The sequence below is a fragment of the Entelurus aequoreus genome, linkage group LG07, assembly GCF_033978785.1.
Source record: "Entelurus aequoreus isolate RoL-2023_Sb linkage group LG07, RoL_Eaeq_v1.1, whole genome shotgun sequence".
In the NCBI taxonomy this organism is placed as follows: Eukaryota; Metazoa; Chordata; class Actinopteri; order Syngnathiformes; family Syngnathidae; genus Entelurus; species Entelurus aequoreus.
The window spans coordinates 78,183,914-78,201,005 of NC_084737.1; the positions used below are offsets into that span (position 1 = coordinate 78,183,914).

The 17,092-nt window shown below is 39.8% G+C and overlaps 1 protein-coding gene across 1 annotated transcript in view; it reads left to right on the forward strand.

Moving 5' to 3' along the window:
• The first annotated feature begins 1,863 nt into the window (after positions 1 to 1,863).
• The window catches only part of epha2b (eph receptor A2 b), a 73,361-nt gene continuing 58,132 nt past the window's right edge, over positions 1,864 to 17,092 (forward strand). The window contains exons 1-3 of the mRNA XM_062054531.1: positions 1,864 to 2,006; positions 2,872 to 2,945; positions 8,592 to 9,240. Coding sequence (XP_061910515.1) covers positions 1,922 to 2,006; positions 2,872 to 2,945; positions 8,592 to 9,240 — 808 coding nt within the window. The 5' untranslated portion in view covers positions 1,864 to 1,921. The remainder of the gene's footprint in view (positions 2,007 to 2,871; positions 2,946 to 8,591; positions 9,241 to 17,092) is intronic.

Below are 17,092 nucleotides of genomic sequence, written 5' to 3' on the forward strand. Positions count from 1 at the left end.
GTCAAAACCCTTATTTATATGTCAAACACACAAACTATGCAACATTTTCTCCCAAAACATTTCAAAGTGCAATATTTGATGTGAAGTAATTGGAACCTTAAATGGGTCAATAATTCATAACAATAAAAAAAAGAAAAAGAATAAGTGTTGAAAAAAGGCCAAATGTATATATTTTTTTACTTTTAACGCTTAAGTCTGTAGATCCGTTGATTATAAGATTTTATAATTTTTTCATTTTTGTTTGTTTGTTGCCCTTTTCGTGAAAGAAAACTTCGTTTCGCACAAAATATGCAATATTTTTCCCCCAAAATATTTCAAAGTGGAATTGTTCCAGTGAAGTAATTGGAGCCTTCAATAGGTCGATAACAGTCCGCATCAATCAATCAATCAATCAATGTTTATTTATATAGCCCTAAATCACAAGTGTCTCAAAGGGCTGTACAAGCCACAACGACATCCTCGGTGTCGAGTGGGTCTGACATAATATTGTGAAAGTCCAACACATCAGCGAAAGTCCAGTCCATAGTGGGGCCAGCGGGAACCATCCCGAGCGGAGACGGGTCAGCAGTGTAGAGATGTCCCCATCCGATGGACAGGCTAGCGGTCCACCCCGGAGCAGAGTAGAAAAGAAAAGAAAAGAAACGGCAGATCAACTGGTCTAAAAAGGGAGTCTATTTAAAGGCTAGAGTATACAAATGAGTTTTAAGATGAGACTTAAATGCTTCTACTGAGGTAGCATCTCTAACTTTTACCGGGAGGGCATTCCATAGTACTGGAGCCCGAATAGAAAACGCTCTATAGCCCGCAGACTTTTTTTGGGCTCTGGGAATCACTAATAAGCCGGAGTTCTTTGAACGCAGATTTCTTGCCGGGACATATGGTACAATACAATCGGCGAGATAGGCAGGAGCTTGACCGTGTAGTATTTTATACGTAAGTAGTAAAACCTTAAAGTCGCATCTTAAGTGCACAGGAAGCCAGTGCACGTGAGCCAGTATAGGCGTAATATGATCAAACTTTCTTGTTCTTGTCAAAAGTCTAGCAGCCGCATTTTGTACCATCTGTAATCTTTTAATGCTAGACATAGGGAGGCCCGAAAATAAAACGTTACAGTAATCGAGACGAGATGTAACGAACGCATGAATAATGATCTCAGCATCGCTTGTGGACAAAATGGAACGAATTTTAGCGATATTACGGAGATGAAAGAAGGCCGTTTTAGTAAAACTCTTAATGTGTTATTAGTGTCAACATTGCAACGTTTTCTTGTTACATTTCACCTGTTTACTCTTTTATTACACTTTTTCATGTTTTACATTTTTATTGTAGTATTTTCAGAATGTGCCGGGGGCCGTTAACAAATTAGCCGGGGGCCACAAATGGCCCTCGGGGCCGCACTTTGGACATGCCTGATGTATACTTTTGACCCAGCAGATTTGGTCACATTTTCAGTAGACCCATAATAAATTGATAAAAGAACCAAACTTCATGGATGTTTTTTGTGACCAACAAGTATGTGCTCCAATCACTCAATCACCAAAAAAATAAGAGTTGTAGAAATGATTGGAAACTCAAGACAGCCATGACATGATGTTCTTTACAAGTGTATGTCAACTTTTAACCATGACTGTAAAAGACATAGCACATAAGAGCAACTTCATGGTGTTCAGGTTGACAATTCAAAATGTTCCTGAATGCAGCAGCAAAGCTTTCTTTCTCAGGAGTAGTCTTCCTACACACACACACACAAACACACACACCCACACACACACACACACACACATTCCAGCATGCAGGCGGGTGGTGCTTTGTGAATGAGCAGCAAAGAAAGAGTATTCCTCCAGTCAGTCAGTCAGTCAGTCAGTCAGGAGCACAGAGAGAGGAAGGAAGCACAGGAGAAAAAGCCCACAAAGTTGACCAAATGGATTTCTTCACAGGAGTCCGGCCTTTATTATTTTCATATGTTCTGATTAACGGTATCCTTATTACCCTGCAGACCAAAGAAGGTGAGTGTCTGACTTTGAAAAAACTTTGCCAACTTTTTACTGTAGTGGTTGGAACACCCACGCCATGCGGAGAAACTACTCTCCTCAAGACATTAAAAGCAGGAAGTGTGTAATGATTACCCTAAACAATGTTTATTCACTACTTTTATCATTTCTTACTTAAAAACCACACCAACTGTCCATCATGGTGTTTGATTTTTATTGTTGGACGCAAACTTTACACAAGCAGTTGCGACACTCAGCAGACAGGTGAAAACCTTTGGAAGTCTTTCAATTGCTTAATTGTACAATTAAGTAACATGAAAAAGCACAATAAAGACAAATGATAGATATTATTCATAGGGAAATCTTTCTTTAAAATGAGGTCACATGTTTTACCCTTGGGTCCCAAACCGGCCCCTCTCATAAAAGTGTAATAAAAATGTAACGCATGCGTTTTTTTTCTTTCTCTCTTATCCCATTAAATATTGTCTACAACTTGTAAATGTAACCATGGATATGAATTTAATGTTGTCCTTTTTGTTATGGGGAAAAGCGCAACTGTGCAATATTGTTTAGCAAGTGGACTATTTGCGTGGGTGGTTTGAGAGCATGTACTAACCTGTTTTCCCTTTTATTTTGAAGGTACAAGCTTCGATTAGCTAGGCTTCGGTGGTAATAGCCTCCGAAAAAAAACCAGGGTTCTCTGCAGTGGACATTTCGTGTATTTTATTAGTCGAAGTTACACACAAAAAAGTTCTGTTGTAAAAACATAAATGTTGACTGCAGAGGACTTTGAACAAAAATCATAATTATTTATTAGAGGAGATGGTGTTCCTTGTTGACCCCAACTTGTACCAACAAATGTTCTTGTGCCTCCACACAGAGGTGCTTCTGGACATGCAGTCCTCAGGAGGCGAGCTGGGCTGGCTGACATTAGACCAGGGGGAGAAGCCCGGGGTGAGTATCTCGCTGTGGACTCCACACCAGCACGTTTACACTTGGAATTAGCCTTGAGGGGGAAAAAGAAAATTGCACAAGGGGATTTTTTTTTTTTTTTTTACACAGTGAAATATTTGACCATTTGACTTGTGTGGTGAGTTTGTTAAAGGCCTTGGCTGCAGTGCAGAGATGTCAGCTTTCTGTCAAATGTTGCACTTGGGGGTCAGCCTGATGCTCGCCCGTGTATGGATATGAGGACTTGGAAGTTCCCAGCAGGAGCATGTCTGGGCTGCACCAAAGCGGAGGCAGACAGAATAGCTTGCCATGAACTGGGAATACTTGTGGCTTCTTGTGGTTTCGAGGCTCCGGCTCCAGAATTGTACGTTAGCAAGCAATTAACTTTTTAAAGGCCTGCAGCACGTGGTGCTTGGGGTGGGGTGGGGAGCGCCGGCGTTGGCGTTTTAATGGTCAGTAAAACCTTTTCAAAGGTGTCTATTCTTAACGACGGATCAAAATGATGTAAATTTCCATAATGTGGTTTCAAAGTAATTGACCAGTCAAATTGAGTGTAAATAAACTGGTTTCATGTGCTGATGACTCAAACGTGCGGTCGCCCGCCTTCTTCTCAAAGGGAGGTTTCATTACTTCCAATGCCATTTTTGTTTCACTCTCCTCTACCCGGGGTGGTCACAGCACACCTATTTTCTCACGTCACTTGCGATGATTATTATTTTACAGTTTATACACCCATTTAAAATGGTCCCCGGCTGTTTTAATGGAGGCAGCAAATGTGTACAAAAGTTACCAAGCCAGCCTTTTAAAAAAGGCCCCGTGGTGGGGGGGGCAGTTGTTCCTTGAGAGCTATGTTCAGACATGTTGCGGCTTTTTTTTTTTCCCCCTGAAATATTTGTGGCAACTTTTAGCATGCAGTTTAAGCACTGGAAATAACTGGAAAATAATATTGGACCTTCCAATGCGTCCCCACGCTTCATGTGAATTGGTTAACCCCACAACCCTACATTGGGTTAGTGTTGAAGGAAATTGATGAATAAATGTATAAGATCTCTAGTTTTCCATGTTGAAAACTAAATACAGGTTCTGATTGTATGTGTTGTCAGAAATACACTAATATAGTACAAATTATTATTGAACTTAAATTGTCTTACTATGAAAATATATAACATAATGATTTAGTGTTAGGAATTATGTCAGAAGATTCCTTATTAATCATCTGAAAGCGTGCGAGGCTAAATGTAAAGCAGGGTTCTTAAACTACCATGTTTTTCGGAGTATAAGTCGCTCCGGAGTATAAGTCGCACCGGCCAAAAATGCGTAATAAAGAAGGAAAAAAACATATATAAGTCGCACTGGAGTATAAGTCGCATTTTTTGGGGAAATTTAATTGATAAAACCCAACACCAAGGATAGACATTTGAAAGGCAATTTAAAAAAAATAAAGAATAGTGAACAGGCTGAATAAGTGTACGTTATATGAGGCATAAATAACCAACTGAGAACGTGCCTGGTATGTTAACGTAACATATTATGGTAAGAGTCATTCAAATAACTATAACAGGGGTCGGCAACCCAAAATGTTGAAAGAGCCATATTGGACCAAAAATACAAAAAAAAATCTGTGTGGAGCCGCAAAAAATTAAAAGCCATATTACATGTGTCATGAGATATAAATTTAATTAAGAGGACTTAAAGGAAACTAAATGAGCTCAAATATAGCTACAAATGAGGCATAATGATGCAATATGTACATATCGCTAGCCTAAATAGCATGTTAGCATCGATTAGCTTGCAGTCATGCAGTGACTAAATATGTCTGATTAGCACTTCACACAAGTCAATAACATCAACAAAACTCACCTTTGTGCACTCACGCACGACGTTAAAAGTGTGGTGGACAAAATGAGACAGAAAAAGTGGCATAAAACACGTCCTAGAAAGTCGAAGAAATTTACACATGTAAACAAACTATACGGTGAGTTCAAGGACCGCCAAAATAAGTAGGAAAAAACGGCGCTCGCCAAATACTCGAATGAGTGAAGCATATTTGATATAAACAGTGTGATTTATAACAATTAGGGAGGTTTGTGTCATGTTTGTCCTCCTACAGAAACCATACTAAAACAAAAAAATACATTTTTTCCCCTCATCTTTTTCCATTCTTCATACATTTTTGAAAAATCTCCAGAGAGCCACTAGGGCGGCGCTAAAGAGCCGCGGGTTGCCGACCCCCGTCCTAGAAAGTCGGAGAAATTTATACATGTAAACAAACTATACGGTGAGTTCAAGGACTGCCAAAATAAGTAGGAAAAAACGGCGCTCGCCAAATACTCGAATGAGTGAAGCATATTTAATATAAACAGTGTGATTTATAACAATTAGGGAGGTTTGTGTCATGTTTGTCCTCCTACACAAACCATACTAAAACAAAAAAATACATTTTTTCCCCTCATCTTTTTCCATTCTTCATACATTTTTGAAAAATCTCCAGAGAGCCACTAGGGCGGCGCTAAAGAGCCGCATGCGGCTCTAGAGCCGCGGGTTGCCGACCCCCGAACTATAACATATAGAACATGCTATATGTTTACCAAACAATCTGTCACTCCTAATCGCTAAATCCCATGAAATCTTATACGTCGAGTCTCTTACGTGAATGAGCTAAATAATATTATTTGATATTTTACGGTAATGTGCTCCCACTTCCAAAGACATGCACCCGGGTATAGGTTGATTGGCAACACTAAATTGGCCCTAGTGTGTGAATGTGAGTGTGAATGTTGTCTGTCTATCTGTGTTGGCCCTGCGATGAGGTGGCGACTTGTCCAGGTGTGTACCCCGCCTTCCGCCCGATTGTAGCTGAGATAGGCTCCAGCGCCCCCCGCGACCCCAAAGGGAATAAGCGGTAGAAAATGGATGGATGGATGGTGTTAATAATTTCACACATAAGTCGCTCCTGAGTATAAGTCGCACCCAAACTATGTAAAAAACTGTGACTTATAGTCCGAAAAATACGGTAATTAGTTTTTGGGGCCACATTCCAATTTTTTGTATATAACAGGAGCACTGAAGTATTTTTGTGAATTTGCTGCAAAAGAGTTTGTTTCCCAAGTTTTGAACTAAACCTGGGAGCTGGCGAGGCAGACCTGGGCAAAATACACATGCGGCCCATTAAGATTTTCAATCCGACCCGCCGGACGTTCTACATCATTTTTTTTAGACCTTTAACATCAAAACTGTAGCCGCCATTATGATGTGCAGTGCTGTTTTTAAATGAGCGTAAGTCTTGAACTATAGGAAGTATTTCAATGGTTGCTGCACTTTTGAGTGTGTCAGGAACAGATGCGGAAGCACATTTTTACAACAAATGTCTGCATAAAAATGATAATATATCATATTGTAGGTGTTGTATTCATATTTTACTGTTTGTTACATTTTGTTGTGTTTTGCTTGATTATAAAAGATCTATTCTCGAAGAGCTGGTCTGGGAAGTAAAAGAGGAGCGATGTTCATATGTTGTTATTATTCAGTGTTGTATTGTTCATAGTTAATATTGTTAATCCCACTTTCTTTATTTTAATGTACTTTTTGGGTGTCCCATTCTGTAGAAAGTGTAAAATTACATTCTTTTTTTTTGACGTGGTCTGTCATAACTTTTTTAGAATTCTATCGGACATTGTGACTTTTGGTATTAGTGTTTCCTGGAAAAAAGGGACCCAAACACACATACTGTACAGCCGATTTTTACATATAAATGTGTACATTTAATTTATACACATACACATTGGCCCCCCAGACACAGTTTTTTTACCAACTAGTTCAGTGTCTAAAAAAAACAACATAACATTAGTAAATGTCCAGCATCAAAGGTACAAGAACAGTTTTTGTGCGCGGATGGGTGAACGTGCAACATTTTCTTGTGTTTTCAAACCTTTTTTTAACAACAAAATATTAAGTTTTACGTGTTGGTGTCATTTGGTGCAGAGGTAGACACTCGTGCCGGCGTATAACAGGCACTGGCTGCTAAAACCACACGCTAGTTTATTAAAAGTACAAGCTTAAAAGATGTTTCGTAAATGTTTCGGGTTCTGTGTTAATTGTTGCAAATGTATGAAAATATGGTAAATACTCACCTCAGTAACCGGCTATTATACACCCACATTGTTGTACCATAATGTCCATTTCATTTTTCACCTAGTCAGTGGCATAGTGGTTAGAGCAGGGGTCACCAACGCGGTGCCCGCGGGCACCAGGTAGCCCGTAAGGACCAGATGAGTAGCCCGCCGGCCTGTTCTAAAAATAGCTCAAATAGCAGCACTTACCAGTGAGCTGCCTCTATTTTTTTATTTGTATTTATTTACTAGCAAGCTGGTCTCGCTTTGCCCGACATTTTTAATTCTAAGAGAGACAAAACTCAAATAGAATTTGAAAATCCAAGAAAATATTTTAAAGACTTGGTCTTCACTTGTTTAAATAAATTCATTAATTTTTTTACTTTGCTTCTTATAACTTTCAGAAAGACAATTTTAGAGAAAAAATACAACCTTAAAAATGATTTTAGGATATTTAAACACATATACCTTTTTACCTTTTAAATTCATTCCTCTTCTTTCCTGACAATTTAAATCAATGTTAAAGTAAAAAAAAAAATTTTATTGTAAAGAATTATAAATACATTTTAATTTAATTATTAATTTTAGCTTCTGTTTTTTCGACGAAGAATATTTGTGAAATATTTCTTCAAACTTATGATTAAAATTCAAAAAAAATATTCTGGCAAATCTAGAAAAATCTGTAGAATCGAATTTAAATCTTATTTCAAAGTCTTTTGAATTTCTTTTAAAATTTTTGTTCTGTAAAATCTAGAAAAAATAATGATTTGTCTTTGTTAGAAATATAGCTTGGTCTAATTTGTTATATATTGTAACAAAGTGTAGATTGGATTTTAACCTATTTAAAACAGGTCATCAAAATTCTAAAATTAATCTTAATCAGGAAAAATTACTAATGATGTTCCATAAATTATTTTTTTAATTTTTTTCAAAAACATTCGAATTAGCTAGTTTTTCTCTTCTTTTTTTCGGTTGAATTTTGAATTTTAAAGAGTCGAAATTGAAGATGAACTATGTTTTCTCCTCTTTTAAACCGTTCAATTAAGTGTAAATATCATTAATTATTAATAATAACATAGAGTTAAAGGTAAATTGAGCAAATTGGCTATTTCTGGCAATTTATTTAAGTGTGTATCAAACTGGTAGCCCTTCGCATTAATCACTACCCAAGAAGTAGCTCTTGCTTTCAAAAAGGTTGGTGACCCCTGGGTTAGAGTGTCCGCCCTGAGATCGGTAGGTTGTGAGTAAAAACGGGACCCATTACCTCCCTGTTTGGCACTCAGCATCAAGGGTTGGAATTGGGGGTTGAATCACCAAAAATTATTCCCGGGCGCGGCCACCGCTGCTGCCCACTGCTCCCCTCACCTCCCAGGGGGGTGATCAAGGGTGATGGTCAAATGCAGAGAATAATTTCGCCACACCTAGTGTGTGTGTGTGACAATCATTGGTACTTTAACTTTAACTTTATTTTTTCTGAGGGGTTCCCCAAGGCTCCGTGTTAGATCTTCTAACCTTGTTGCCTTGTGTCGCTGTGTTTCAGTGGGAGATCGTCCAAAGGCGCGTGAATGGTTCTCAGTTGTACACTTATTCCGTCTGCAATGTTGGCGAACGTGAACAAGACAACTGGCTCCGCACCACCTTCATCCAGCGGCGACCGTCGGCCTCGCGGGTCTTTGTGGAGCTCCAGTTCATCGTACGCGACTGCAACTCCTTTGACGGTGCCTCAGTGATCTGCAAGGAAACCTTCAACCTCTTCACCTCAGAGTCGGACGTCGACGTGGGCACCACCTTTCGCAGGGGTCTTTTCAAGAAAGTGGCCACCATCGCTCCCGATGAGATCAGCAACAAGGGCGAGCTACAGATCAACACCGAGACACGCGTGGTGGAGAACCTCTCGCGCAAGGGCTTCTACTTGGCTTTCCAAGACATCGGCGCGTGTGTCGCTCTCCTCTCGGTGAGGGTTTACTACAAAACCTGCCCCGCCACGGTGATGAGCCTCGCGTCCTTCAAGGAAACAGTCGCCGGCGGCGAGAACCAGGCTCTGAGGCAAGTGAGCGGGATATGCGTGGATAACGCCATCAGCGAGGAGCTGCCTCGTATTTACTGCACCGTGGATGGAAAGTGGTTGGTGCCCGTTGGACAGTGCCAGTGCAAAGAGGGCTATGAAGAAGTCAAAGACATGTGTCAAGGTAAGAGATATCATCTTTGGTATTTCTGCCTTGAGGCCTCTCACCTCTCCTGTCTTTTTCACACCCAACCTAGTTTCCGTTTAAGTGTCTCCGTGCAGTGCACATTTGCATTCAGTCTCCGTTTAGGTGGTGTTTTTCGGTTGCTATACTGTAAATGTTTGTCATAGGCGTTATTATCATTGCACAGTGGAATTCTCCCCTTTGGCTAACGTGTCTCCTCTGCAATGGAAGGAATGCTCAATTCTCGAAGATCGACATGTCTCAGCGTCATCCCTGACCTGGAAGCATATGCTATAAAACGAGGTTACCTGTTTTTCATCCGCCTCTATAATTTTAGCTCTAGGGAAATACACTTTTCTCAATGGCGCTCATATAAATGTTACAACTGTACTTCAGGTTTTAACATGAACACATTCTTACATTCGTGTAGTATTTCTACAAACAGTCTTGGTCATGGCTCATTTAATTGCATTGGAACCTGCATCATTGCAATTTACAGCTTGTTGCATCAGTTCTTCCCTAACGTTTTATGTGTTATGTAGTCCCATTTAATTAGTTCCATACATTGATGACGTCATTAACCCTCAACCAGAGTTTTGCTTGGATCTGACTTAGACTGATTTTTAGAAGAACAGATTCAGACCTTTTCATTTGCTCAGCTTGTTTTTTGTTACGCTTTTGCACGATCCTTATAGGTTTGTAGGATTACGTTTTTGGATTGTAGTGGATCACTCGTTCCAATGTTAAAAAGCCTTGACCGAGGTCCCTGTCACGACATGGTTTTGACCTCGAGGAGACTTTTTTTTGTTATGTGAAGAAGTGGGGACTGAAAGTGTCTAAAGAAGGCTGTTCTGAAGTGGCCTGGATTAGCATCTTTAAGGCTGGCGAGAAATATAGGAGGAGTGTGAAGTCAGCTGACTTTATTCCCACTGTTCTTGCTTCCTTCTTTGATAGTGTTTAGCTGGAAATACAGCTGGTACTAGTGGACCTGGTAGTACCCTGTTTTGGTCAACAACTTTGCTGCAGCGCCCCATTTCTAGCTGCCCTCAGTCTCTTCTTGGATAAAATTAGGCTCCTTAAAGCAGCCAACTGAGAGTGTCAAAAGAAGGCTTGGGTCTACTGTACTGAAGTGGCGTCTATTTGCATATTTAAGACTGGTGAGAAAGAAGAGGTGAGAGAAGCTCAAGTGACATCCTGTGAATCCTGTATGTAATTGATGTCTTTCCACTGGCAAAACAAGGTACAACCGGGTACTAGGAGGTACTAGTTTAATTACCTGGTCAGCCATGTACCGTACGGGTGACAAAAACCACTGCTGCTCGCTCATTGGTTTACACTTTAAAAACACATACTTTTCTGAGCATTTTGGCCTTTTGTCTACTTGCAAACATATACTTTAGTTCTTTAAAATGGAGCCTTCTCAAAAACCCTGGCAAGAGGGGAGAGTTGCAAAAACTCGGATGGGTAAAACGAAAGGCTTTTTGGTTGGTGTCATAATAAAAGTTTGATATTATTTCATGTTTTTAAACTTTATTTAACAACAAAACACATGGTATTGACTTACTATGTTGATTAAAAAAACATTCACAATGTTTCCTGAGCTTCTTGTAAGTCTGCGCTGATTTTAAAGATATTATACGTCATCATACATTTAATATGTCACAAATATATTAGAATACCATCAAGTCTGCTTTTCAGGCTTCTGATTGGACAAAACGTGCATGACAGCCGGTGTTTTCTTGTGGACATAGCCTTAACGGTAAATGGTTTTAATTGTAAATCACAGTTAGTATTACCGTTTTAAATTACAATTATAGTAAAACCCTGATTGATAACCTCACGGATATACTCACGGACCGGGTATACTGCTCATTAAAATAGTAAATAGATTTTACTTGAGTACCTTTAGGGTACTCAAAGTAGAACTTTGACACTATTACCACATTTACATACTGATGAAACAGCACCAGGACTCAGAGCAACTGATACTTCTGCTCAAGGATCCTTCATCATCATTAACTGGAAGAGCTACAACATAAATTAATGTATTTCCCATTATTTATTTATATACAGACATCATTTTATATTGCATTACTGTTTCTTTTGTTAATATCAGACACCGTTCCGCAAAAAGGTAATCCCTAGAAGCGTACAGTTTAGGGATAGGGACCCACAGTAAAATATACATCACCATATAATATACAAAATACAGTACAATACAATACATTTCAAAATCTACCCACCCATTTACAATTTCATACCAACCTACCAACAGGTTGACATTCACAGAGAAAGAAGCTTTAAGACTACCAAATCAGCCTCATAATTGTAACAAAATAATAGAATGAGAAATGACACAATATGTTGCTAAATATGTCAGCAGACTAATTTTGGAGCCTTTGTTTGCTTACTTACTACTAAAAGACAAGTTGTCTAGTATGTTCACTAGTTTATTTAAGGACAAAATTGTTCTTCGATTGCAATAAGAAACAGATGTTTAATGTACCCTAAGACTTTTAGTTCAAATAAAGCCAATAATGCAATTGTTTTGTGGTCCACTTTATTTATAAATAAATAAATGATAAATGGGTTATACTTGTTTAGCGCTTTTCTACCTTCAAGGTACTCAAAGCGCTTTGACAGTATTTCCACATTTATCCATTCACACACACATTCACACACTGATGGTGGGAGCTGCCATGCAAGGCGCTAACCAGCAGCCATCAGGAGCAAGGGTGAAGTGTCTTGCCCAAGGACACAACGGACGTGACTAGGAAGGTAGAAGGTGGGAATTGAACCCCAGTAACCAGCAACACTCCGATTGCTGGCACAGCCACTCTACCAACTTCGCCACGCCGTCCGAACAGTATCGAAATACATTTTGGTACCAGTATCAAAATATTGGTATTGGGACAACCCTAGTGTAGAAGTATGTTTTGAGCACATTTAACAATACTGTTATAATAATGATACATGTGATAGTTTAGGTCAGTGTTGTTCAACCACTGACTCACTAATGTACCGTGAGATATTGTTCGGTGTGCCGTGGGAGATTATGTAATTTCACCTAATAGTGTTAAAAATCTTTTTGGCAATCCAGTAATTCCATCCATCCATCCATTTTCTACCAATCCAGTAATTATAATTCGCAACATTTAACAACGGCACATTTGCGGATTACAATCCAGTAATTATAATCCTCAAATGTGCCGTTGTTGAGTGTCGGTGCGGTCTAGAGCTCGGCAGAGTAACCGTGTAATATTCTTCCATATAAGTAGGTGGCAGCAGGTAACTAATTGCTTTGTAGATGTCAGGAATGACGACCATGGTTTGCAGGTCAAAAGGTATCTAACGCTTAAACCAAAGATAAACAAAAGGCGAGTGCCGCTAAGAAAAGGCATTGAAGCTTAGGGATGGCTATACAAAACAAAGCTAGAACTGAACTGGCTACAGAATGCTGGACGACAGCAAAGACTTACAGCGTGTGGAGCAGACAGCGTCCACAAAGTACATCCTTACATGCCATGACAATCAACACCAAAATAGGAGCGCAAGACAATAACTAAAACACTACACACAGGAAAACAGCAAAAAACTCAAAATAAGTCACGGCTTGATGTGACAGGTCGTGACAGTACACCTACTTTGAGACAAGATCTATAGTGATGCATGGCTGGTTATGGTTTGAATTCATATCCAACAATTGCGAGAACAACTTTTTACTGTCAATATCGGCTGAAAAACACTGATTTAGGTCACAATAACCGTAATATGACATTTTCATATGGTCACACCCCCAATACATGACTACATGTAACAGTATGCAGTATTATGCTCCATAGTGTCCCCTTTGCAGCAGTGCCCCACTTTCAATCTCTTCGTCCAATCTAAACATTCTGAAGTGTAAATTAATGATACCCCTGTTTCTACGGCATTGTTGTTTGCTGGTGTGTCTGGTTTCGATTGTTCAATGTGGCGTGGGTTTTGCTGTTCCTGCCTAGCGGCATTGGCTTTCATTAAAGGAGAAGGCCTGAGCTGCATGCACAGACAAGCCTGTTCAGATGCGTATCATGACAGAACACCTTATGACTCCCATTACACGCACACACACAGGTATGCATCCACAGTTCAATGCACGCAGGATTAGCCTTGTAAATCCTGCGTGCCTGTAATAGATTTGCACTCCCGTCGGCGAGCGCCTGATAAAAGTGCTGAAGTTTACTGTCAGTGCATCATTTTTAGCTGCAGGACAGTGCCAGGTGGGATGATGAGGCTGGAAGGGGAGGCATAGGAAGGTATGAGAGTTAAAAAAAGAGGAGAAAAGCAGTGGGATTTTAGGAAAAGGTGCAGACTGGAATGTAAAGGTAGGAGAACAATGAAGCGCTGTGTTTTCAAGCTAAGGTCTGCAGAGCCCACCTCCACTCCCACCCACTGAGTGCATTCCTGATCAGTTTGCTGAAGAGGAGCTCCTTCCCAGAAGTGGTTGTGCTGGTGGAAGTGGTTGGAGGGCGGCAGCTCAGGGGGGGGGGGGGGTCAAGGCCTCACATAAAAATGACTAAACAAAGCAAATCCAAGGTGAAGTCAAATGAGAGGTCAGAGACACGTGAATGGAGCTAAGATGAATAGTTGAAAAGGATTTGAGTGGAATCCCTTACGGACACGCAGTCCGTCATCTCATTTTTCTCCCGGTTGGAGTGCCGTTCAAACCAAGATCCAGCAGTGCAGCATCCGTGTGTTGCATTACCAGGCACCTAAATCTTTTTTATGCGGGTGACAAACCCCCAAAGTGGTCCTCCCAACATTGAAAATGTTCCAGCTTCTATAAACTGGCTCTACATCAGATGTCAGCCGAAGTGTTTTCATTGAAAACAAACTGTGTTTAAAAGCAGTTTATTTTGGCCGTTACAATACGTGACTGTCAAGTATAAGATAAATGACACATTCTGTAAACCGAAGGATCTCCCAGGATTTGTGCGTTTATTATTCTTATTAGCGCCGTCGTCTCCAGATTGATGAATCTTTGATGAAGAGGGTGTTAACTCAATACTTTCGACACATATTTACACTTGGTAGTCCACCTTTATTCCTGGATGGTTAAAAAAACACCAATAAATCCTGCAGTAACAAAAGGTAAAGTCAGCAATCTTGAAAAATGACTTGCGCAAAGCTCCGGAGTCTGATCCACTGTCATGCTTTAGACTCCAGTTCAACAAGCATCAGTGGCTTAACTGTGCATGTTTTGCTTTTTCTTTGGCTTTTATTATTTTTTTAATTGCCCTACTACTTCCGAAAAACAATGTGTGATAACTTGGTTAAAGGGGAGCTATGATGAATTTTGTCTTCTTTGACTTATACATTTTGTTACAATGTTGAATTCTCGTGTTAGGAGGCGTACTTGATCATATACAGTACAGGCCAAAAGTTTGGACACACCTTTTCATTCACAACACAACTGATGGTCCCAACCCCATTGATAAAGCAAGAAATTCCACTAATCAACAGTGATAAGGCACACCTGTGAAGTGGCAGCCATTTCAGGTGACTACCTCTTGAAGCTCATCGAGAGAATGCCAGGAGTGTGCAAAGCAGTAATCAGAGCAAAGGGTGGCTATTTTGAAGAAACTACAATATAAAACATGTCTTCAGTTATTTCACCTTTTTTTGTTAAGTACATAACTTCACATGTGTTCATTCATAGTTTTGATGCCTTCAGTGACAATCTACAATGTAAATAGTCATGAAAATAAAGAAAACGCATCGAATGAGAAGGTGTGTCCAAACTTTTGGCATGTACTGTATTTTGGCGTGAGCTTGCACGCAGTTTTGGATGCTTCTGTTCGTGGGGTTTTTGCAGTCTGGCTACTTTGTGACATCACAGCGAGGTGGACGTACTTATTTGGACATTAAGTCAAGCTCTCAGTCAGGAGCTCCTTTCTCTCTGCTTCAGGCACACAAACAAACGGTAACACTAAACAGGTAGAATAAAGTATTATTTTCATACTACAGAGCTAGGCAAATATTTTGACTCGGGGGGCCACTTTGAGAGAAAAAATGTGTCTGGGTGGGCCAATGTGTATGTGTGTATAAATTAAATGTACACATTTATCTGTAAAAATCTGCTGTACAGTATGTGTGTTTGGGTCCCTTTTTTTCCAGGAACACTAATACCAAAAGTCAGAAAGTCCGATATAATTCTAAAAAAGTTATGACAGACCACCTCAAAAAAACAAAATGGAATCTTACAGTTTTTTACTGAATCGGACACCCAAAATGTACATTAAAATAAAGAAAGTGGGATTTACAATTTTAACTATGAACAATAAAACACTGAATATTAACAACATATGAACATCGCTCCTCTTTTACAATCAAGCAAAACAGAACAAAAATGGAACAAACAGCAAAATATGCAAAGGGTAATAAACACCTACAATATGATATATTATCACTTTTATGTAGACATTTGTTGTAAAAATGTGCTTCCGCATCTGTTCCTGACACATGCGTTTGGGGCTGGCTGCTCTGACAACAAACCCGGCCCACTCTGGTTTGTTCCTGGTCTGAGCTGCTGTGACGTAGATTAACGTAATAACTCCTATAACACTCAAAAGTGCAGATTTCAACCACTGAAATACTTTCTATAGTTCAAGACTTACGGCCATTTAAAAACAGCACTGCACATCATAATGGCGGCTACAGTTTTGATGTTAAAGGTCTAAAAAATGTATGTAGAATGTCCGGCGGGCCGGATTGAAAATCTTAATGGGCCGCCTGTGGCCCGCGGGCCGTATTTTGCCCAGATCTGACATACTAACATGTAACGTGACATTAATGCTTCTAAAAGTAGCTTTTTTTAATGTAGAGTCTGAATCAATGAGTGCAGTTGTACCTAATATTGTGACCAGGGGAATCTATATGTTTATGAAGTTTATTTTTGACCGTGACTTGGAAAAAATATAGCAGTTACAACTTCAAGATATGTATTTAAACAGTGTACATTTTCGAAAGATAATTCAGGATATTTTTGGAAAGGGTGAGGTGTGGTGTCATTTCTGGGAATGCCTCCAGGATCGAACATCTTGCAGACAGACTCAAAAAACGGGTTATAAATTAGCAAAATTAACCAAAATGTACACCAGAAGAAAGTGTTTAAAATGTAGATTAAAATCATCATGAATAGGGCCAAGTGTGTCGCTAAAATCCAATTACAGTGAAGCATGTCTTTTTATTCATAATTGGTGCTTGATAAATTTAATTTAGACCTTGTAGTTCTCATAGTTTAGTCTTTTACTTTGGCATATTTTAGTTGTAGAAAACAGTCGTTGAAATCACAATGAAGTGGTTAGCTGTGGTTTTCCACATGTGGCTTAGCTCACTTTTTCTTCATTTCCTATCACGCCCTTCCTTACCCATAATCCTTCCTGCTACAATAGAAGCTCCGATCATCTCTAAGTGCTGCATAATGGAGCACAGGCGGCTTTGGCTGGACTTTAGGGTTGTGTTTAGCCCTCCAGGTCCTCAGCCCCATCAGCCTCATCAGACCTAATCCCACGTCATGGCCTTCCCACAAGGCGTTTATTTGGAGAAAACACACAACTATTTGGACAAGATGGCGCCTCTCGTGTATTGACGGTCCACTGAGTTCCAGTAAAGGGATTATTCGTCTCACCAGAAAGTTCCTGTAAACTATTTTCTGTCTCTTTCAATTTCCATTCTGCCTCGGTCTCCACGCTCATCCCCGCGTGATGTAACAAACAGAGGGTGACTAAGTTGTAGTTGTGTGGTGAGTAATGGGAATGGGTAGTAATTGACTTGGGTGTGTTTGTGCTATTTAACTCAAGTAACTACTGGT